Source organism: Biomphalaria glabrata, chromosome 9 (assembly GCF_947242115.1).
Source record: "Biomphalaria glabrata chromosome 9, xgBioGlab47.1, whole genome shotgun sequence".
NCBI lineage: Eukaryota > Metazoa > Mollusca > Gastropoda > Planorbidae > Biomphalaria > Biomphalaria glabrata.
The window spans coordinates 40,596,844-40,613,690 of NC_074719.1; the positions used below are offsets into that span (position 1 = coordinate 40,596,844).

The window sequence follows — 16,847 nt, forward strand, 5'->3', positions numbered from 1 at the left end:
CTAGCAATGAAACAAAGAGAACACCTACCAGCAAGGAGAAAAGATCAGCCAAAACATTTGTAGCAAAAGCAGGTAATACTGTCATCATCATCATCAAACTCCATTTAAGTGAGGGCTTGAGAGGCTCAAATCCTCTCTTGCAAAAGCCCTGGACAGAAACCCTGCTGTCTTGCGTAGTGCATAAATGTCGCCATACAGGTCGAGAATTTTGGGCTTTCCAGACCTGTCGAGATGGAGATCAGCAAGTCTGGGGCAGTCAAACAGAATATGAGCCACAGCGGGGGCACCGTGAATCAAAATTTGGCCATAGCCGCAAGAAATATGAGCCAACAGGACAATGGCCTGTCCTGCACTGTGCTATAATAGCTTGCTCAGGCCCGGACAGCCACCACCATGGGGAAGTGCGGTCAGAGCGCCTCATGCACTCCCAGACGCCACAGGCTTTTTAGGACTTGACTCAGCACTCAAACCACTTTTCCATTTCTGTTTTTTGTATTTGAGCCAGGGCTTGATGAAAGCTTACAGCCTGTTCAGTGGGTGGAATTTGCTCTCCATGGTGGGCCAAAGAGTCTGCAATTGTGTTGCCAATCACACCTATAAAAGACTCAACCTCCCCATGTGTGGAGGAGGGTAATTGGCTTGAGGAGATCCCAGTTTTCAAGTTCATAGAAAGAGAGACTGTTCATCTTTACCATGAAGGAAGATCTTACTTATGAAAACCATGAAAGAGAACAATATAAATGTCAATGAATAATTGACTGCCTTTCTTCAATCTTCCATGTCTTTTGCCCTAGATAGAGTCTCTTTCAATAATAGGCCTGTCCATTCTTTTATATTGTCTTCTCATCGCTTTCTCTGTTGGCCTCTTCTTCTTTTTTCCTGATACTGTTCCCTGAAAGATGGACCTTGTAACATGGCCATAGAGTTTTAGTTTATGTTTTTTTTTTAAATAGTTAGCAGGTCATGGAGGGGTCCAATTGCTTTATTAATCCTGTCTCTAAGATCTTTGTATGTGATACTTAGGATCTTTCTGTGGCATCTCAATTCCATTGCTCTAGTTCTGGAGTCAGTGTCCTAGATTCGCAAGCATATAAGCCAGGGAGAGCATCAGTCTGATTTTAGTGTCGAGGGCTATGCCTTTGTCTTTTCATATTGTTTTAAGTTTTGCAAGCGCTGCTGTGGACTGTTAAATTCTGGCCAGCAGCTTTGGCTTCCAATTTAATAAGATAATGTCTAGCAAAGTAGTGGGTAAATGACTCTATACAAGTCTAGTTTATTTATAATTATAAGGTTGAAACTCACCCGTCAGCTGTATTTTACATCACAAATTTAAGCTACTTACTTTTATCTGAACACGTCTTGCCAAAATACATATCAGGACAAGCACATTTCTTGAATCCATCAGCAGTGCTGACACAGAAGGACATATTGAAACAATTCTCAGTAGGGCATCCACCTGAGAATGGAAATTATACACTATTTAGATACCAAAATTAGTTTGGTACTTGCAAGTGACTTAATTTGTTACTAAGAACTATATAGCTTATGTGTATAAAGTTTTATATATTGATACTTTTTTTTTTTTATGTGGTGATTGTTATGATAAGAGTTGGTAAGTTGCAATTATTTTATTCAAAGTTTGAAAAGCACCAAATAATGTTAAGCCTGATTATAAGCATAATTTTAGGGCCTGAATGGGTAGTTGATGATAATATAGTTCATTTCTAATGTAAGTAAAATAACTAGATCTAGACTAACAATAAAAAAGCATTTATAAAATTTTTTTAAAAAGGGGGAAAACCTGAATTGAAACTCATGGCTCAAGCCTTCTCAAGCCAACAAAATAACCAATCTGCTAGTGGAGAGCCTATGAACATGGAAGATTGTATAGTTTTCTATTATTTCTATAGTCTCGTCCTACTTTTCATGTTGTAATCACTAAGACTCAGATGATGATTTTAAATTCAGCTTATACCACCAATTCAGTCAAGCACAAAATTCTTACCCTTGTTTGAGATATCAAACAAAATAATTACCAAATATTAAATAACTAATTGGTTAATTTGTTTTTGGTTGATTCTTGTGTTGCCAGGCTAAAAAAAATAATAGTGCGAAATTTCAGCTTGATCCGAGATTGGATGTGGGAGAAATAATGTGCACAAACTTTTTACTGGACAGACAAACAGACAGATATCATGTGTCTCGTGAGTCAGAAGATAGTAAAACTACTAGTCTAAAGTGTGAAAACCATATAAATAATTCATTTAGTTCTTTGTTATTTTTTCAAACACTTTTGAATCATAAAGAATCCATACCCTTTAACCTATTTCTTATATATAATTTAAATTAAAATGGATGTAAAGAAAATAGCTTATCTATCTTATGTAATACAGACATTACTTCAAAAAAGAAGATGATTACGTCCTATGCGTCATGCATTTAGTCATGCATATTAACCAATGACCTAAATTCTGCCAAGTCACTGGTTTTCCTGGCTATCTCAGGCAACCCATCCCATGCTCTAATTGCGCTTGGGAAGAAAGAGCACTTGTAGAAATTTTGTCCTAGTATATGGAATGTGCCTTTATCTTTGAGTCTTTCTGAGTATTTAATTAAATTTTGTTTTTGTATTTGAAGATTATGGTTCCGCTTATGCTAATCATTAGTGGCATTCTCAAGTTTGTAAAACTAATAACTTAACAAAAGATGCCAAAAATGCTATTTTTAGGCTCAGCAATTTGTATTGAAGTAATACTAGTGTACTAACCTCCATAACCAAATGTAATATTGAGTATTGTCATCTCACTCAGAGTCTTTTTCTTCAGCAACTCTTGTCTGACCTCATAGAGTCTACTCACAGGGACTTCAGATGTGAACAGGCTCTCAATCATACACACAGTGCCACTGGTTCTGGAGGTGCCATAATAAATGTAGGGTAGATTAATTCTTGACATAAGGTGTAAGTAAACCAGGGGAAAGGTACAATAAAGTTAGGGCTCTGATTTTCTATGTACCATTCATTATTCAGAATGAAGAGTCTTAGCTAGAAAGGGAGACCAACCAGTTATAATTGTTTTGTATCTAGAGGTAACAGAAATAACAGTCATAATATTGTTAGGATCTTCTCTACCAGGCCTTCTGTAAACACTGCTCAACAATACAACACATCTAACTCAAGAACTTGACAACAACTGTTCCAACTAGTCCCTCTGTCTACTCCTGGATTAGTACAGCTACATTTTCGAGGACTCACATTGCACCGCACTGTCCCTACTGCCTTACTGTCCTGGACTCAACTGCTCTTTTAAACACCATCTTTTGTCCCTGAAGGCTTTCAATCATAAAATGGGTCATATTTGCATGTACTAGCAGTACTGTCCCTTGTCCATCGACAGTTGTTGACCTGTGTGATTTGCCAAGTCAAGTATTTCAGAAGGTTGAACAAACATTAACCCTATCAGTCCACCACTGCAGTTCCCTCACAAATACATTTTTTATTTATTTATTCCTCAAAGAAAGTATACTATATATTTAAATGTATTCTATCTTGATGAAAAAGAAGAAAGCAATTTCAACCCTTTGAGTTAAAATAACCCCTCCTTTATTATCAAAGATGAGCAAATTTTTCATATCCTATGAACTCAAAGATGACAGTAAAGTCCAATTCTCTCTTTGAAAAAACAGCCGCATACGTGGCATAAGTAGGTGTGGTCATTTACAGATAGGCCTGCTTCTTCCCTAAGCTTTTTGTTGGTTAGGCACTATTTATCCCTGACCACTCTCATTGCTTTATATCTCGTGACTCCAACACTCACAGCTTCATGCCATGAGGAGCTATTGAGAGCTACTGCTTCCCAGCTGTGAATGTCAATATCCCACTCCTTGAAGGAGCTCTTAAGGGTGTCTTTAATTTTTGAGCTACATTTGTAATATCAGGTTATAGTGAGTACTTAAACAACAAAGTTATAAAGATTTTCAGTACTGGTCAAAACAAAAATAAAAAAATAAAAAACTAGGTAAGGAAAATTTCAAATTTAACATTAAGTTTTTTATGGATTTTTTTTCATATATACATATATATATATATTTAAAAAATTATATTACTTGTGGATTATGGTTGCCTTTTTCTTGCAAGTGATTTTTTTAAAATCTTTAATGACAACTTAAATTCTACATAAAATAAGTTTCATGTACTTACTGACGCTTGACTCTGGCTTGGTCGCTAGTTGCAGGAGCAAATCCAACAATTCTTGAAATGTTATAGCCAGGTATATTATACTGCCTCATTCCCAAATTCAACTGTTTTGATTTTTTTTTAACATTGTATTAAATATATATATTTGATTGTCAATGTCAGTTAATGGATCTAACATTAACACACCAAGGTCAAGACAAACAAACTAAAAAATATGTGTCTACAGTAGTCTAAATCATGACAGCCATAGCAACATGAAAACACACAGCATGTATATAATGCACATGAACATTAATAATGCAAAGCTTCATTTCTTAAATACTAAGTATGTGCATGTATATTGACTACTCCACTCTACCTATTTCTACTACTCATTAATATTGATTGTCTTGAATTAATAGACATTTAGTGCATATGCATATATTTTAAAGCAATAATTTATTTTAAATCAATGAATTTATAACATAGTATAAATATATTAAAATTAATACATCTAAGTGCATGAATACCATAACAGACATTAATTAAACAACATCCACTTAATACATATTTATATAAATGTAGGAACTAAAGTATACTTTTGAATATGCAGGCAACAATGCTACACTGGTATCAGGCTGGAAATGAAGAAAGTCCAATATTCTGTAAAAGCTCAGCTTTGGTGCAGCCACATAATCTAGCTGTTAGTTTGGGAACCAAGCCCTTAATTAATTAGACTTTAGATTCCAAATTTCAAACAAACCTGCAATTCAATACTTGTTCTGTCAAGCATTCCCACATTTGTGTATAAATATTCAAATGTGATGTTCCACATAAATTTGCTATGGTAAACAACTGAAATGAAAGAAAAAAGTTGATTTAATTTTTTTTTTCTTTAACATTGCACAGTGAAAACAAGAAAATGAAGAAAAAAAAAAAAAAGAAATCAGTGTTAAAATAATAAAAAAAAAGGCTTGAAAAAATGTATCTAATTCAAGGAAGTGAAAAAAATTACATATAAAACTAAATATTAATAATAATAATAATAATAATTCAATTTATAGAGTGCTGTTAAAAAACATAATCACAAGAGCTAAAATAACAAAAGAAACCACCAATCTAGAGAGAACAAGATTTTCCACAGCTAAGATTTCAACCAAAGTGTTTGGAAGTTTTACTTCATACTTAAATATCAATAAAGTATCCTAAAGAGTGTACTACAGATCAAATCTGCCAATATCTGCACAAATATGGCTGCATCTTCTTTTCAATCTGATATCTCATGCAGTCTTTTTGTTTGTATCTCAGGTTTCAGAAGTTCCTTTAGATATGAAGATGATGACATCCTAGTCCAAACCTCCCTCAGGAAATTGTAAGATTCTTTAGATATGAAGATGATGACATCCTAGTCCAAACCTCCCTCAGGAAAGTGTAAGATTCTTTAGATTTGAAGATGATGACATCCTAGTCCAAAACTCCATCAGGAAAGTGTAAGATTGTTTAGATATGAAGATGATTACATCCTTGTCGAAATCTCCCTCAGGAAAGTGTAAGATTCTTTAGATTTGAAGATGATGACATCCTAGTCCAAACCTCCCTCAGGAAAGTGTAAGATTCTTTAGATTTGAAGATGATGACATCCTAGTCCAAAACTCCATCAGGAAAGTGTAAGATTCTTTAGATATGAAGATGATTACATCCTAGTCGAAAACTCCCTCAGGAAAGTGTAAGATTCTTTAGATTTGAAGATGATTACAACCTAGTCAAAATCTCAATCAGGAAAGCGTAAGATTCTTTAGATTTGAAGATGATTACATCCTAGTCCAAACCTCCCTCAGGAAAGGGTAAGATTCTTTAGATTTGAAGATGATTACATCCTAGTCCAAAACTCCATCAGGAAAGTGTAAGATTCTTTAGATTTGAAGATGATTACATCCTAGTCCAAACCTCCCTCAGGAAAGTGTAAGATTCTTTAGATTTGAAGATGATTACATCCTAGTCCAAACCTCCCTCAGGAAAGTGTAAGATTCTTTACATTTGAAGATGATTACATCCTAGTCCAAATCTCCCTCAGGAAAGTGTAAGATTCTTTAGATTTGAAGATGATGACATCCTAGTCCAAACCTTCCTCAGGAAAGTGTAAGAATCTTTAGATTTGAAGATGATGACATCCTAGTCCAAAACTCCATCAGGAAAGTGTAAGATTCTTTAGATATGAAGATGATTACATCCTAGTCGAAAACTCCCTCAAAAAAGTGTAAGATTCTTTAGATTTGAAGATGATTACAACCTAGTCAAAATCTCAATCAGGAAAGTGTAAGATTTTTTAGATTTGAAGATCATTACATCCTAGTCCAAATTCCCTCAGGAAAGCATAAGATCCTTCAGATTTGAAGATGATGAAATCCTAGTCCAAAATTTCCTCAGGAAAGCGTAAGATCCTTCAAATTTGAAGATGATGACATCCTAGTCCAAAACTCCATCAGGAAAGTGTAAGATTCTTTAGATATGAAGATGATTACATCCTAGTCGAAAACTGACTCAGGAAAGTGTAAGATTCTTTAGATTTGAAGATGATGACATCCTAGTCCAAACCTCCCTCAGGAAAGTGTAAGATTCTTTAGATTTGAAGATGATGACATCCTAGTCCAAAACTCCATCAGGAAAGTGTAAGATTCTTTAGATATGAAGATGATTACATCCTAGTTGAAAACTCCCTCAGGAAAGTGTAAGATTCTTTAGATTTGAAGATGATTACAACCTAGTCAAAATCTCAATCAGGAAAGCGTAAGATTTTTTAGATTTGAAGATGATGACATCCTAGTCCAAATTCCCTCAGGAAAGCATAAGATCCTTCAGATTTGAAGATGATGAAATCCTAGTCCAAAATTTCCTCAGGAAAGCGTAAGATCCTTCAAATTTGAAGATGATTACATCCTAGTCCAAACCTCCCTCAGGAAAGTGTAAGATTCTTTAGATTTGAAGATGATTACATCCTAGTCCAAAACTCCATCAGGAAAGTGTAAGATTCTTTAGATTTGAAGATGATGACATCCTAGTCCAAACCTCCCTCAGGAAAGTGTAAGATTCTTTAGATTTGAAGATGATTACATCCTAGTCCAAACCTCCCTCAGGAAAGTGTAAGAATCTTTAGATTTGAAGATGATTACATTCTAGTCGAAAACTCCCTCAGGAAAGTGTAAGATTCTTTAGATTTGAAGATGATGACATCCTAGTCCAAACCTCCCTCAGGAAAGTGTAAGATTCTTTAGATTTGAAGATGATTACATCCTAGTCCAAAATTCCCTCAGGTATGTGTAAGATTCTTTAGATTTGAAGATGATTACATCCTAGTGCAAACCTCCTTTAGGAAAATGTAAGATTCTTTAGATTTGAAGATGATTACATCCTAGTCCAAACCTCCCTCAGGAAAGTGTAAGATTCTTTAGATTTGAAGATGATTACATCCTGGTCCAAACCTCCCTCAGGAAAGTGTAAGATTCTTTAGATTGAAGATGATTACATCCTAGTCCAAACCTCCCTCAGGAAAGTGTAAGATTCTTTAGATTTGAAGATGATTACATCCTAGTCCAAAACTCCATCAGGAAAGTGTAAGATTCTTTAGATATGAAGATGATTACATCCTAGTCGAAAACTCCATCAGGAAAGTGTAAGATTCTTTAGATTTGAAGATGATTACATCCTAGTCCAAACCACCCTCAGGAAAGTGTAAGATTCTTTAGATTTGAAGATGATTACATCCTAGTCCAAACCTCCCTCAGGAAAGTGTAAGATTCTTTAGATTGAAGATGATTACATCCTAGTCCAAACCTCCCTCAGGAAAGTGTAAGATTCTTTAGATTTGAAGATGATTACATCCTAGTCCAAAACTCCATCAGGAAAGTGTAAGATTCTTTAGATATGAAGATGATTACATCCTAGTCGAAAACTCCATCAGGAAAATGTAAGATTCTTTAGATTTGAAGATGATAACATCCTAGTCCAAACCTCCCTCAGGAAAGTGTAAGATTCTTTAGATTTGAAGATGATTACATCCTTGTCCAAAATTCCCTCAGGTATGTGTAAGATTCTTTAGATTTGAAGATGATTACATCCTAGTCCAAACCTCCCTCAGGAAAGTGTAAGATTCTTTAGATTTGAAGATGATTACATCCTAGTCCAAACCTCCCTCAGGAAAGTGTAAGATTCTTTAGATTTGAAGATGATTACATCCTAGTCCAAACCTCCCTCAGGAAAGTGTAAGATTCTTTAGATTGAAGATGATTACATCCTAGTCCAAACCTCCCTCAGGAAAGTGTAAGATTCTTTAGATTTGAAGATGATTACATCCTAGTCCAAAATTCCCTCAGGTATGTGAAAGGTTCTTTAGATTTGAAGATGATTACATCCTAGTCCAAAACTCCATCAGGAAAGTGTAAGATTCTTTAGATTTGAAGATGATGACATCCTAGTCCAAAACTCCCTCAGGAAAGTGTAAGATTCTTTAGATTTGAAGATGATTACATCCTAGTCCGAACCTCCGTCAGGAAAGTGTAAGATCCTTCAGATTTGAAGATGATTACCTCCTAGTCCAAAACTCCCCCAGGAAAGCATAAGATGGCAGCTGGTAGGGTTCAAACTAAGGACCATCAAGATGACAGTCCTGAGCATACACCACACAATCAGGCAGTTTTCCAATGACCATTCTGTTCAAACTCTTTTTTATTGTCTTAAATTTTTAAAGAAGAAATCAGATATAAGAATTTTTTAGCTTATTAGTTCTTGAAATGCGTATGAAGTGTATGAAGAGAAATAGATAGTAACAATTTTAAAAACTCAATTAGTTTGGTAACTTTTGTTATCTTTGAATATTTTGTTATTTGTAATTCCCATATGGTAATATCATAATACTTACTCACAGTACCAAGATAAAATTATAAGCAATAGTAAGAAAAGCATGAGATCTACATGAAATGTTGCCTTACCTGAGCTGCAGAATTGTGTGGTAAATTTAGATCCATTCAATGTGACTCCATCACTGTACATACTATCCACCTTGGATAAATCATTACTGTTTATATTGAAGTCAATATCTAGTTCAATACATCCAAAGCTGAAAAGAAAAAGGTACTTTATATGGTACTTTATGGAAGGAGGTAGTTGAGTAGTAGTATGTTAAGTTGGTAATTGATAGCCTCGAGTTTGAAGATTTTAGGATGTTTCTTGGCTCTAATGGATGAATTTGTTTAGGTAAGTGCTTAGCAATAGTGCTGACATCTTCACGCCCACATAACTGTTAGACACTGAATCTCGTGTTTACTTTGCTCTGTCACTAAAACTTTAAATTAATCTTATCAAGTTCTGCGTTGTCTCTGTAATAGATACACTAACGTAACAAGAGTCTCAAATAACACATTGATTTTATTCGTCTCTTGTTCGTCTCTTCATTCCAGCATCTTGTTGTGAATCTGACCCACTTTTACACACAGTCCTGACTTACACACTTTCCAAGCTGTTCATTCAACCATGTACGATGAAGGTCAACTGGTCATTTCATACACAGGACACAGACTGCACTACCGGCCACTTAAAACTTACTATCACAGTCTCCAAAACGAGTTTTCTTTTTAAACTTCTGCTATTTCACAAATCCATGCCGATTTGGATTTTAAGTTTCTATTTTATTTGCAATAGCATAAAACATATGCCAGAGATTAATCATAAGGTCAATGAGAAACGTTAAATACAAATCATTGATGTGCACATTAAAGGAATACCAATGAAACATTTGACACAAGATAAAGGCACAAAAACAAAATAATATTTCAATGGTGCATGTAGTGCATAAGCTTAATGTTTTGAGAAATACTGGCAATATATATATATATATATATACACAGACAGACATCTTGGGACTGCAGACATCAACAAGGGTATATGGAATGAAATGGCCAAAGATTGGACATCATGTCATTTTTTCATGCATGTAGTGTGGCAAAGTTTGCTACTTCAGATTCTGCCTAAATTCAAGGTCAAAAAACAAAACCAGTAATTAATCTAAACGCATCCATCCTATCTTCTTCTTATCTTTTATAATATGGACGTTACTTCAAAAAAGAAGATGATTACGTACCATAAGTCATGCATCTAAGTCATGCAAAAAATAACTAAAAATCATTCAGTAAATTAGTATCCTAAAGTTTGCCCTCTTCCCCATTAGTTCAATCGATATAATGTGTATGTGGGTAGGTAGACATATGTGTGTCTGTATAATAAAAACCTTTTGTGTATTTTGAATTTAATAAACCATTTCATTTGATTTAATTGTCATTGTAAATTAGCTTTCAATTTAGATTTAGACATAAATTAGGCATTGTAAACCTTAAACTAGATTTAGACTAGACCCCTTTAAAAACTAAAATCAACAACAGTCATCATGAAATTGCTCTGGCTATTTATCCTAATAATTACTAAATACATACTAGCTGAACACAGAACCAGATCTACCTTAGTCAACACTAAACTTAAGGGGACATACGAGTCGGAAAATGACGAATTTTTAATTTTTTTTTCGATTTTTTTTTCTTTCAGATTTTGAAAATTTAACCTTTTTTTTATATGAATCATATTATATTTTAGCATAAAAATGTTTGTAAATATGTGTATTTTGACTTTGAACATGTACACCTTTTGGTGATTATTTACAAATTATCGAAATTTATCAATGTTTACACCTTGGATACGATATTACCAATCTAACAAAGCTAGGACCATGATACATCAAAAGAAAGGTCACGATCCGATTTATATGTTTATCTGGGGTTCAAACTAATGGATTTATATGTTTTTTTGTAATTCGTATTTTTCCGAGCTATATAATCTACGGAAACTTCCTTATATGGCACATCGGCAAAACTCGGAAAAAATCGACTAATCAGAATGTGCCGTTTCATCCGGAAAAGGCGTTTCAAAATGGCCGACAGCGTAAACACATTCTTGTAGTGAAAGTCAATGAAAGCCTTGCACAAGACAGTTTCAGTTGTTTGGTATTTGTAAACATCAAAGAAAATATCTTTTACATTAAAATGCCTCGACCAAAGGGACGAAGAATGCTAGAGAAGCTCAATAAAGCCAGAAATGTTATGCTATCTGACAAGCTGCGTGGAAATTCCTCTAGGTCTAGGTCTAGTTTAGATCCGGCATCAGAAGGACAACGTGGTGCATCCAGATCGAAATTAGACCGTCTTTCAATAAATACTGATGTTCCAAGTGATCTAGATCTACAAGAAACAGAGCAATTATGGACTATTGCTAATACTAATCAGCTTACTGATTTGATGTCGGATGCATTATGCCCTAATTGTTTTCAGTCAAGTTTGACTATTAGAGTTATAAAAGATGAAAACATGGGGTTCGCATCAAAGTTGAAGTTATGTTGTAGATCTAGTAGTTGTGGATATACTAAATCAAAGTTTTCATCTCCAAGAATACAAAAAAGTAACTGTTCAAATGTTGCATTTGAAATAAACACCAAGATGGTTTTATACAGCCATGAGATAGGAAAGGGTTTCACTTCGCTGCAGACATTTAGCAGCGTCCTAGGAATTTCTGGAATCAGCCAGAGAGCCTTTAAAGACCATGATAATAAAATCACAGGTATGTTAAATTACACAATAATCTACTATTAGAATTATTTCTTTAAAAATTTTAATCTTTACCATATAAAAATTATAGATCTAGACCTAGTAACTATAGATCTAGAATCTAGTCAATCTTTACAAAGTTCTAACTTTTGATAAAAAATACATGTAGTATGATCACTATGATGTAGCCAATGTAGGCTCTCTAGAGATCTAAATCTTTTTTTTTTTTTAAAGTTTATATATATTATATATATATATTTATAAATCAATTTAATTAATGTTTTTTGTTTTTTTCTTCAGACTGTGAAGTGGAATCTGGGGAAGACATGCTCTACCGCACAGCCAACGCCATACGTCAAGCTTATGCAGAGACGGATGATGACATTAGGGAAGCCATTGAACAAGGAGAAAACCCTTTGATTGACATTTCAGTCAGTTATGATGGGACCTGGCAAAAGCGAGGCTTTACATCGCTTTATGGTGTAGGTGTCTGCATCGATTTACTAACAGGTCTTGTTGTCGACTTCGATATTAGATCTAAGTACTGCCATGCATGCCACATACAGAAAGCTGAGAGCATGAACGCAACTGACCTCGCAGTTTGGAAAGAACAGCATGATTGCTGTACTAATCACCACAAATCCAGCAAGTCTATGGAACAGGACAGTGCTGTAATTCTGTGGAATCGTTCTGTGGCAAAATATAATTTTAGATATGTGGAGATGCTGAGTGATGGAGATTCTTCTGCTTTTAAAGCTGTGCTTGAGTCTAAGCCATATGCTGATAAAGCTGTTACTAAACTTGACTGTATCAATCATGCCCATAAACGTATGGGGACAGCGCTTCGAAAACTTGCCAAAGAAAGCCATCTTGGTGGCAGAGGAGTTGGCAGGTTAACAGAAAAAAAATGTGACAGTTTGCAAAATTTTTATCGTGGTGCTATAATAGACAATATTCCAGATGTGTCCAAAATGAGGAATGCTGTTTGGGCAGGATTATACCACTCCATGTCTACAGATACTGAACACCATCATCGACAATGTCCATTAGGAGAAAATAGTTGGTGCTGGTACCAACAAGCGATTTCGTTGGGACAAGACCCTGACAGCCACTCTAATCATAAGGCATCAACATTTTTGTCTCTAGAGGTGGCTCACAAGCTAATTCCAATTTATCGAAGAATGTCAGATGAGTCCTTGCTTCAACGAATGGCTCATGGTGGTACTCAAAACAACAACGAAAGCCTTAATGCTATGATTTGGACGAGATGTCCTAAAACAAGTTTCATGGGACTTGGCAGAGTGAAAGGCAGTGTTGCTAGAGCTGTGTCAATATTTAATGCTGGCGCCAATGAATTAATTAACGTGATGAATAAGATGCATATTGATGTTTCTTATGTAACATTAAATAATTTAAAAAAGGTCAATGATAAAAGAATTATTCAGTCTGACACTACTAGCCAAGAGGATTATAGAAAAAGAAGAAAGACTGTTTCTTTAACACGGTTTGAAAAAGTCAGAGAGGAATTGGCCAAAGATGGGAATGTATATGGTGCTGGTGCTCATTAGCAATACTACTGTCAATATTTTTTTGTATTATATAATTTTTTTTGTTTTTGTTCATTATTGTTAGAGCATATTGACAGTTTAGTTGCTGTTTTAATTATTTGAAACAAAAATGTAATAACTAATTTGTAGCAAAATTTAAACAACACCATCTGATTATGTTTATGTAAATAATATAGATCAACAAACTTTTTCAAATATATTATGATACCTTAATTCAAGAGAAAATGTTAGCAAGTTTTATCTAAACTGACAATTATATATATGCTATCTAAAGAACTCCCTAGATGAATAGTAGAGATATAACAGAACTACTGAACAGTTATCATGAGTTTCAGATTTTGAGTTAGCGCTTTTTTCTTATTTGACATTGTTATATATATGACATTTTTTCATTTTAATCTTCTGTGAACTTCAAGCAAGCTCTTTTCTTTAGTATTTAATATTTATTGTTGCAAATTGTTTGGGTTTTTAGATTGCACACCGGTACATCCTACATTCTTATCAAGTTTTTTTTTCTTTATGGTTGCTAAATGTTATACCCGGTATATAATATATTATTTTATAATGTAATCTGGATGGAATATACTAAATAGCTATTTTTAAAAGCTGCTATACTAAAGTGTAAATAACATATATTTGCTATTCAGTGATTTTCTGAATAAATTTTTGTAATTGAATTTTTTTTCTTTCTTTTTTTGTATTTTTGTATATATCTCTATCTGCCAAACGCTAAGGCTCTGAAACTACTTTTGGAACTTATTTGATATTTGGCATAATTATTCTGTACATATATATCTACATGTGCATGCAAAAACTTTTTGATATTTGCGTAAGTTGGATTTTTGTTTGAAATACTACTCTGTAATACAATTGCGTACAATTTACGTTTTATTATCCCAATTAGTTGCTATACTTATATGAAATTTAGAATATGCTCTTTACTAAATATAGCTATTTTTATTATGTTTTCAGATACTTATTATACTAACCTATAAATTACATGCATGTTATCTAGTATTTTCCTGACAAAATTTTTGTAATTGAAATTTTTTTTTTTTTTTTTTTCATTTTCTTCTTTTTTTTGTTTTTGTATTATACCTCTATCTGCCAAACGCTAAGGCTCTGAAACTACTTGAGCTACATACTTCATATTTGGCATACTTTTTCTGTACATAGATATCTACAAATGCATGCAAAAACTTTTTGATATCTCAATAAGTAGATTTTTTGTTTGAAATATTACTCTGTAATACAATTGTGTACAATTTGCGTTTTATTTTACCAATTGGTTGCTATATTTATATGAAATTTAGAATATGCCCTTTACTAAATATTGATATTTTTTTAATGTTTTCAGATAGTTATTATACCAACCTATAAATTACATACCTGTTATCTGGTATTTTCCTGACAAAATTTTTGTAATTGAAATTTTATTTTGTTTTTTTGCATTTTCTCCTTTTTTTGTTTTTGTATTATATCTCTATCTGCCAAACGCTAAGGCTCTGAAACTACTTGAGCTACATACTTCATACTTGGCATACTTATTCTGTACATAGATATCTACAAACGCATGCAGAAACTTTTTGATATTTGAAGTAGTTTTTTTGTTTTAGCGTTTCAAAGTTTAGAATTATGAAATATTTATGTATTTTTCATGGTTGCAACACTAAAAAAATCATTAAAAAAAGACAATAAAAGATAACAATATTTCCCTTCATGCGTTTTTAATACTTGTCATGTATGATATTTGTGTGTAAAAATTATTAATTTATCTTAAGTATTTTTTGAGTTATAAGCTTTTAATTATAGTTTGTTTGGCGGCCATCTTGGATTGTTTCCATGACAACCAGTAAAGTTATAAAGTCAAAAACTATATTTTTTCAATTGTTTAATTAAGTACTATTGAGATAATATAAAATATTTAGTCTAAATGGAGAACTTTTTTTTTTCCTTCTTTCCGACTCATATGTCCCCTTAAAAAAGAAACAACAGTCATAATCAATCATCACACTTTAGATCAAAGCAACTTAAAAAATAACCTAACATACACATTCATAACACTAAAGAAGATTACCCATCACAAATGGAAGTTCTCAATCAGACACTGCAGAAATAAATACGTATCACTGTTAATATTAATAGCAGGAGATGTAGAGTCAAATCCAGGGCCTAGATCTAAAGATAGATGCAACATCTGAAAAAAAGTATGCACCATGAAACAGAAAGCCATTCAATGTGACACCTGCGATGAATGGTACCATGCATCATGTCTCCATATGAATACACCTGTGTATTATGCCTTAGGCAACAAAGATGCATCATGGCACTGTGTACCGTGTGGGTTACCTCAGTTTACATCAGGACTGTTTGATTCCTTTGATGCAGACACTTCTAACCCATACAACATCCTAAACACCATCCCAAACCAAACTCACCAACCACTAGCCAGATCCACTCCTGTTAAACCTAAATCTACTAAGATTAATACAACAGCCTCACTAAACAAACCTACTAAAGAAGTAACACCAAAATACCTTAAAACCTTAGTAATAAATTTTCAAAGCATTAGGAACAAAACAGCAGACTTAGAAATTTTATTAGAATGTGAGAAACCAGACATAATTGCAGGCACAGAAACTTGGCTACATCCTGAAATTTATAATGCAGAAATTTTCAATAGTAATTATGAAATTTTTAAAAAAGATAGGGCTGATAATCATGGAGGAGTTCTTTTAGCAATAAAAAACACTCTTATAGCAGAAGAAATTACCTTACCTAACTCAAAAAATATAGAATCAACATTTTGTAAAATTAATACCACCTCAACATCCCTAATAATAGGCAGCATTTACAGACCACCAAATTCTAGTTTAGAATACATGCAGGAACTATGTAATCAGATTACGACACTTAAAGAGACAAATAAAAATGCAGTTTTTTGGATTATGGGTGATTTCAACCTACCTGATATAAATTGGAAAACAATAACCATAGATAAACACCAAAACCTTAAGGACATAAATGAGCTTTTCATAGAAACTTTACACAACCTAAGTTTAGATCAAATCATTAAAAAGCCAACTAGATTAAACAACACATTAGATCTCTTCTTAACCAACAGACCTGGATTAGTAGTTGATTATGATATTATCCCTGGTCTATCAGACCATGAGATCATAAAAATACACAGTCAGATAAAAGCAGTAGCCAATACAAAACCCAAAAGAAAAATCTTACTCTGGAATAAATGTAACCTAACACAACTACACCAAGCTGCATTAAACTTTCAAAAAAAATTCTTATTAGAAAAAGACATTAACCAACCAGTCGATGACCTCTGGAATTTCATTAAAAACCATCTTAAAAGCATTATAGAAAATCAAATACCAACTAAATACACATCAAACAAAATAAATAAATGCTGGTTTAATAATAGACTAAAGAAGCTTTGTAAACAGA

General features: G+C 33.5%; 2 protein-coding genes across 3 annotated transcripts in view; one reads left to right on the forward strand and one right to left on the reverse strand.

Annotated features, from left to right (window-relative positions):
• Positions 1–16,847, reverse strand: part of LOC106062499 (uncharacterized) — a 134,914-nt gene that overhangs the window by 50,232 nt on the left and 67,835 nt on the right. For both annotated transcript variants that reach the window (XM_056041893.1, XM_056041894.1), the window contains 5 exons: positions 9,160–9,287; positions 4,938–5,029; positions 4,199–4,299; positions 2,768–2,910; positions 1,343–1,456 (listed from right to left, as the gene is read on the reverse strand). In XM_056041893.1, coding sequence (XP_055897868.1) covers positions 1,343–1,456; positions 2,768–2,910; positions 4,199–4,299; positions 4,938–5,029; positions 9,160–9,287 — 578 coding nt within the window. The remainder of the gene's footprint in view (positions 1–1,342; positions 1,457–2,767; positions 2,911–4,198; positions 4,300–4,937; positions 5,030–9,159; positions 9,288–16,847) is intronic.
• LOC129928272 (uncharacterized) lies at positions 10,471–15,100 on the forward strand. Its single transcript, XM_056041895.1, has 2 exons — positions 10,471–11,830; positions 12,118–15,100. The coding sequence occupies exons 1-2, from the start codon at positions 11,260–11,262 to the stop codon at positions 13,383–13,385; spliced, it is 1,839 nt and encodes a 612-aa protein (XP_055897870.1). The 5' UTR covers positions 10,471–11,259; the 3' UTR covers positions 13,386–15,100.